Below are 7,882 nucleotides of genomic sequence, written 5' to 3' on the forward strand. Positions count from 1 at the left end.
ATACTTGACACTTGTAAAAAAGTTAAAATATATATATAAAAAGAAAATTAAAACAATATTATTTACCAATTTAAGTAACAAATAAAAAATATTAATTGCTATTATTTTCCTTAAACTACCTTTTTTAATGTTTATAGCAACACTTGGTAGAAAAAAGATTTTATAATCGCATGTGATATTATATCGATTAAGCAACAGATAAAAAACGAAATCGCTTACATTATCTGTTTTTTTAGAAATCGGTATCAATCACATCACTAGATACTAATCTATTACATTTACATTTTACAATATTTTCTTTTTCCCACGCACTTGTGTCGGGCGTCATTTGTAGTCATAGATAGTTATACTTTTGGACGAATATTAAAACTAAATAGACTTATATTTCCTTAAAAAAGATGAAGAAAATAATATTTTTGTGTCTACTGTCGCTCTCCGTTTGTCTCAGCAAACCAGCTGTAGAAGAAGGTAAGATTACTAGAACAATCTGGCGTCCATCATATTATTGCGTTCTACTAAGAATTTTCTCATGATCATGGATACGTATATCGAAACCAGTTTACATAATGGTAAAAAAAAATATTGCTCCATTAACTGGATATCTCATCTGTAATTAAAATAGCAGCTATCTATGATTTTTTAAATTCTAATTATTGGTATAAGCAAATAGTTAAGTGGATATGTATAATGACAAATCGAAACATTTCGCCATTGTTCCAAAGAGAAAAAATAATATTAACCAATTCGCTGTTAATAATGTTATTAACTGTTTCGTGATTGTTTGTTCATATTTCGCATTTTCACGTATTTTCTTAATTTTGTGTGCCATTATTATAAATACCAAACAAAATAATATTGAATTTACAAAGAGGGAAAGTATAAACATGTTAAGGAACTTAAAAAAGCCTTCGTAAATGTAGTAACAATGATTATACGTCCATTCAAATCAGTCATGAAAAAAATATAATTTAATTATAGAAAAGTTAATTCCTTAGAAATCCGTTAACATTTAAATTATATATCGGTTTTTATTTATTCAAGAATTGTTATATATTATAATAAAAGTAGATTATGAGTAATTTCGATACATTTTTTATAACTATTTATAATTATCCATTTCGTTAATTGTTTTATAATTAGCTATTACCCAATCATTATCAGTTTTCATATTTATATGATATCATTAAATAAAGATTAACCTTTTAGTTATAAACTAAACTAACAAAGTATGTAAGATTGATGAATAAATAAAATATGGATTTCTCTTTTAAATATTCTTGGAGGTTTATTAGGCACTGATTTAGAAGCCATAATACCCATAACTTGTGTAATTAAAAAGTCAAAAAGTTAGTTAAAAGTCCCGATATATATATAAAGTTTTAATTTCAAACTGTTGAAGATTTATTTATGCATTTAATGCAGCTTAGGACCAACATAAAAAAAATGTTAATGTTATTAAAACTGGTAATATCCAGTTCATAACATTTTATTTTAAAGTAGACTACTTTTACTTATGCCCTTTTGCTATTTACATAGTATTTGCTTTTATTATCTTTGAAAGCATATTAATGTATAAAAAATTGTCTTTCTCTATTGACAGTCAATCACTTCATGTGTATATTTGTGCAAAGCTATTAACACTAAAAAGTAATTAATAATAACCATTTAATGTTCTATTTTCAAAACAACTTCTAGTTTATAAATTCCTTTTTTATAATCAAATGGAAAATTAAACTATTCCATTAATATTAATAAAACAAAAGAGCTAATTGAAATATTAAAATCTCACCTTTCACATCTTCAAAATAATCACATAATGTAATTATGACAAGCATATTTACAATATCTTACCCATAATCAGATCTCAAAGCCCTAAACTTCTGGAGTATTATATTTGTTATATGTAAATCAGTAAAAGTAAGGTAAATAAACAAAGCCTTCATTATGTAAATAAAATCAGACAATAGGCTATATTATCAGTGAACTGTAAAATAAATATTCCGCTTGATTTAATTAATCGATTTTTCAGCTAACAGGCTGCAATAAGGACAATTAACATAATTTGCCAACTCGCTACTGTTTGATTTCTGACCTCAATGCAAAAACTATAAATGAAATACTACTACTATATGATGCTACTTGAATGATTTTTCATGTGGCAATTATTACAAGATATTATTAATCAATAAGTGTAAGGGCCAAAATGACCCAGTGGTCGGATTGTGTGAATTTTAAATGAAGATAGCAATTCAAACCCAGACAAGTACTACTGAATTTTTAAGTACTTTATTTGTGTTAGAACATAATTAATTATAAATTATGTTCTGCAGTGAAATAAAATAATGCATTCGAGCGGTTAAACGAAGCTCTTCAAAATGAGATGACTTAGGCCTAGCAAAGGAACATTTAAAGGCAGCTATTGATTGTACATTATCATATCTACTAAAGACTACTCAATTTATTATTGTTATTCGAAAAATGTATATTTTTTAATATAATAATCTATAAATAATCGAAGTTTTGGAAGTAAATGTAGTGAACTAAGTGAGTTCGTTATAATTTCGCATGCTGCGAGTACTTAACCACGTCTCGGGAAAGTAACGGTATATTAGTATGCAATGCAGTAATCGTATTATAATTAAAGATAAATATATACGTTGTAAATTAGCTTTTGGCTGCAGTTAAAATAATCATGGTATGATACCATGATTATTTTAACTTTAGTTTAGATTTATCACCTATATTTAGGACTTTATAGATTTGTTATAAGATCTGTCCGTAACAACATTCTAGTAAGAAACGACACTGCAATTAGTATAAATCTGTTAAAGTATTTATTATTTGAGTGAAGTGTTCAACGGAAAATCTTAAAAAGAGAAAGTGCTCTATTTATTATACACGACTGTTCGAAAAAGGATTGTAGTTTTTTTCGGAATTCGTGTAGTTTGTAAGTGATTTTCTTTATTCCACTGTAATTTTTAAATGCCTGAACAGATTTGGATTTATGGGATATCGTGTGAAACGTTACATAATCCCCATAACACAGACTATATAAGTTGTATAAAAACATATTCACATAAATTCTCGAATAATATTCATTCATTGATACAATTTTAATATATTTGCAATGTTTTATTTTAAATTCGCCGACTACTTTATCAAAAATAAACAAAAAATAGGTCAGTCGTATTTAAGTACGAGTATTGTTCGCGACTTAGCGCGTTCATACAAGTTGAATTCACTTGACATAGGCGAAATAATCTGTGCCTTTTTGGCACAAATAAAAACCAAAAACAAAATTAAGTATGATGTGTCCACGGACAGATAATGTGATCAAAAAACATTTCACAGTCATGAATAAGGGTTTGATAGCAAAACTTGCCTCGAAATATATAATAATATTAGTAATTGTTATACTACAGTTAGTATGTGGCGTTATTTTGATAAAGATATCAAATTTAGCATATGGCAATGCCTCGTACAAATAAGTTCCCGTTACTATCAAGATTAATTTAAAACGTCACTATATAGTATTATAAACAAAGTCTACCCCCAGAGCTCTCTCTGTCTGAACGCGATAAACTCATGAACTACCAAACTGATTTTTATGCAGTTTTAGCCTGCGGAGGGAGTTATTCATAAGGAAGATTAATTCGTATAATACGTTAATTGGGATAAAAAAAATATTATGACGATAATGGTTGAAAATGTCGGAATGAATCACGTCGACTATAATTCTTTCCTGGTTTCTGTCTATTAGGACAAACTAGTCTCTTAATTAATCTTCCGTTAAAATAATAATTCAAATATTGTAATGTACCTTCAGCAAGCTTACTTTCGTACTCTAAAAATGTAAACAATAGAGTATTATTTTAATTTTTATAAAATAAAAGACAGTTGGGTTCCCCGGTATTGCGAAACGACGTGTCTTTTTGTTAATACGGCAACGTGTTGTCACTTTATTTATTAACGTATTAACGAATTCTTAATTACTTACTACACACACTCAAAATGTTATAAACGCATATAAGATAATCAAATAGCATTCGTAAAAAGTACAAGGCCAATTGGTGCTATCAAAATTCTTGGAATATTCTATATGGTGTTACTAAATATAAAATAACACGTAACATAATTAACATAATATATAGTTTCCAGTATATTATCATACTAATATTAGACAGAGGTTTAACTGGTTTGGTTTTTACGATATTCAAGTTTTAACTATACATTCTATTTATAATTGTATAAGTTTATCAGTAAAATTTATAGATCTCTAAAATGTAATCTATATACATATATTGTAGACATATATTCCAAACAAGAAAAAATGAAATGATGTCGCATAAATAACTATTCAATACTTCGATTTAGTTGTTATAATAATAATCCTTTGAAATAAGTATATATTTATTTTAATGGTTTTCTATAAATAACAAATACCGTTAAAGCACGTAGCAATCGCCATATCTTATGCTTAATAATAATCATATTATAAAGTAAAATTTATTTTTTTATATGTAGGGTAATCTCTGCAACTAATAATCCAATTCTAAAAATGTTTTCACTGCTAAAAAGCTACATTATTCTTGAGATTATTAGCTATAGGTGCTTAAATTATATTTATATCATGCATATTAACCTAGCTATCGCAATTTTTATCTATTGGGTTGAAAATAAAGCATCTAAAAACATATCTTTAGAAGATGCCATCAATTAAAAATAGTGTGCAATGAAGAAAATCTCTTGCTATGAAATATGTAATCAGTTGTAACAAAATAATTTTGTCGTTGGCAGTTAAAAATAACTAAATTTGAATCACCAAGCAGCCGTGGGCAAATACTCATCTGTTTCACAATAAAATCATTTTTTAAATTGTTCATGTCTCATAAACTCATTACAAATGAATAAATAAATGTTATAAAATAAATACATTACCTATTTTATTTTCTTTATTATGGCTACCTGATAGTAGTCAACTCTACCTATATATTTTAGCACCGTAAGAAATATTAACTATTACTTTATCGCCAATGCGCCGCCAACCTTGAGAATAAGATGTTATGAGCCCATAGATCCACTGGTTCACTTACAATTAAATAAAAACTGTCTTGTATAAATGATTTTCAATATTCGAAATTCTAAATAAACACTAGTCAAGTGTTTCTGTGTAATATAAAAATGCCAAAAAGTCTGAGCATTTGTACATATATATATGATTGATATATTGATTTAAAATATTTAATTATTATATTTATAATTTACAAGTATAAGTTTATGATTCAAACGTGAATTATTCACCAATAAAAAAAGCTATGATCAATGTCATAGTTACATATTATGTACATTGTTTATTATTATACCTATACAGCTAGTACATAGTACAGAAGCCATACTCTTTGCAGGTATATTAAAATAGAAATAAGTCTTGTTATGTTCCAATGAACTTTCATGAGACTTATTTTTCTTTTTTAATAATCAATATAGTATATTTCTGATGCTTGTTTGTATGTTTTGGATAATTCATAAAATACAGAGTATAGGTTCAATTCATATTTTCTAATGTATCATATTTAACAAAAACATTTTTCACCTCTAGCAGCAAGTCAACCTACTGCAGTAAGCAACTCAGCGGTCGACCCTAAAACTCAAAAACCCGATCAGACTCTGCCTGCTCATATCACAGAATCTCAAACACCCCCAAAAACTACAGCACCAACTGAACAAAAAATACCCCAAAATGTGTCTGAACCACTTAGTACAATTCCATCATTACCACCCAAAAATACTGAGAATGCGAAGCCTACTAATGACAACAAAACAACAGATAAACAGTCTACAACAAAAGAAACTACCCAAAGTACTACAGTAAATAATGCTACCACAGAGAAAGTTAACAATGATGTTAAGCCCACTGAAAATGCAAAAGAAGAGCCATCAACAGAAAAGGTTTCTACTATGAAACCAACTGAAGTTCCTAAGACTACTGAAGCACCTAAGTCTGATGCCGACAAGCACATTCTTCAAGCAAGAGGGTAAGATATTCTCATAAATTCATATATTAAAATAAATATGGATGGACATGTAGACGTGTTTTTTTTTTTTTTAAATATAACTATATATTTATCTATAAATATTTTTTAAATATTGTAACAAAAAAAAAATAATCACAGAAAGGGAAAGAGATGTATATTAAAATTATTTATTATACTTCTATTATTTCAGGTTCGATGGAGCAAGCTTCATTGGTGGTATAATACTGACATTGGGTCTTCTCGCTATTGGCTTCATGGGATTCAAATACTACAAGAACCAAACTGAAAGAAATTATCACACTCTCTAAATATAATATTTTGATTATATTCCTATCTATGTGAGTGCACTCTGCTACATTTTTATTATATTATAAATGTTATATTTTACATAAGTCTTGAAGAGATTCTTTTTGTTTATGTGCACGTAGCATATTATGTTGTCTAATCCGACAGGGTTTAATATGTAAATTCGAGTAGCTATTTCCTTAAGCATGCCTAAATTGGACGGTGGCTGGTCTAGAATTTTATTTTCTCGAATTTATTACAAGGATATATTTTATAACCTAAATTTTAGGTTATAGTGATAAGTTTCTTATTTTTATTTTTGGCATTTATCTCATTCATTATTTTAACTATAAGCGATATTTGTGTATATATGTGTATCTTGATGTTTTGCCACTAAATCTATTTTAATGTCATGAAGCTTGGAAATTGCTAAATTAGATATTAAAAATACATAATAATTCTATATTTAAAATGTTTATCACATGTTTTTAAAATGATGTAAAGTTTAAAGCTATTTCAAGTGCAATTTAGTATTAGCATTGAATTTTGTTTTATCTGTGCCATTGTCTTTAAAATATTTTTTTTTTTTGTAACCCAAAATTTTAATCCACTTCAAGTATGATTCATTTGTACACCAAAACTTTAGTTGTAAGCAAATTATATATTAATAAGTAAAACTATTGTGATGATAAAAGTAAGGGTCTGAAATAATACTTTGGTTTGGCACAAACAACAAATATTCAAAATAAAAATGATATCTATATAAACTATCTTTAAATTTTTCTACTACTTTTTGAATCTCATTACACTGAATCTGTAAAAATGCTTGTGCCGAACCAATTGTGCATTTTATTTTTCATGGTTTTGTAAACTTGCGAAAGTTGATTCCATCCTAAAGTGCTCTTAAATCTGAACTATATATACAGATTATTCAGAAGTTATGTCACTCTGTCACAGTCAATAGTTGTGTTAATAAAGTATATATAATTAAAATGTTTAATTTTATAATTCAGTCATTAAAAGTAAATAAAAGTAGATTTTATTCTTTAATAACACAAGATTTTTTTCTGTCTTAGCATAGACCTCCCATTGTGTATAAATTACACAACAATCTTGTGTTACCCTCAATACATTTGATACATCCTAAACAATTTACAGCTAAAATTCAGATATGTATAAGAATACTTATTCCAATGATAGCTCAACAACACAGATCATTGTATCTTTTAACCACTTTTTATCACTGTTCAGAATCAAGATAAATATGCTTGTATGTAAATTTAAATTAACCTTGTCCAATTTAGAATGAATGGTAACAACCATAAAAACCTCTGTTAAATCTTGGTCAACAATTTAAACTTAAACTTTTCTATGTCCCTCCTACACATATGTAAAATACAGCCTTCACACACATGTAATAATGACTAGACTTGACAGTAATTTACATTTCTGCAACTTTTTGACAAACTAATACAATTGAATCGACCTTTAATGTGTATTACAAATAGGTATAATAAAAATCTTTTTTTTTTTTAATTTTATTATAAGTATAAAATGCAGAC

General features: G+C 27.1%; 1 protein-coding gene across 2 annotated transcripts; it reads left to right on the forward strand.

Annotated features, from left to right (window-relative positions):
• The first annotated feature begins 276 nt into the window (after positions 1–276).
• Positions 277–7,320, forward strand: LOC125066752 (salivary glue protein Sgs-3). 2 transcript variants are annotated; one of them, XM_047675000.1, is made up of 3 exons: positions 277–468; positions 5,600–6,035; positions 6,226–7,320. In XM_047675000.1, the coding sequence occupies exons 1-3, from the start codon at positions 399–401 to the stop codon at positions 6,341–6,343; spliced, it is 624 nt and encodes a 207-aa protein (XP_047530956.1). In that variant the 5' UTR covers positions 277–398; the 3' UTR covers positions 6,344–7,320. The 2 variants fall into 2 exon arrangements, with proteins under 2 accessions (XP_047530956.1, XP_047530957.1); XM_047675001.1 differs by having other exon boundaries at positions 5,603–6,035.
• The last annotated feature ends 562 nt before the right edge of the window (positions 7,321–7,882 follow it).

The sequence above is a fragment of the Vanessa atalanta genome, chromosome 10 (genome assembly GCF_905147765.1).
Source record: "Vanessa atalanta chromosome 10, ilVanAtal1.2, whole genome shotgun sequence".
Taxonomy (NCBI): Eukaryota; Metazoa; Arthropoda; class Insecta; order Lepidoptera; family Nymphalidae; genus Vanessa; species Vanessa atalanta.

Coding starts and splice junctions, on each gene's coding strand:
- LOC125066752 (XM_047675000.1), top strand. CDS start 399: ATGAAGAAAATAATATTTTTGTGTCTACTGTCGCTCTCCGTTTGTCTC. Junction 469..5,599: donor CAAACCAGCTGTAGAAGAAG/GTAAGATTACTA, acceptor TTTCACCTCTAG/CAGCAAGTCAACCTACTGCA. Junction 6,036..6,225: donor CACATTCTTCAAGCAAGAGG/GTAAGATATTCT, acceptor CTATTATTTCAG/GTTCGATGGAGCAAGCTTCA.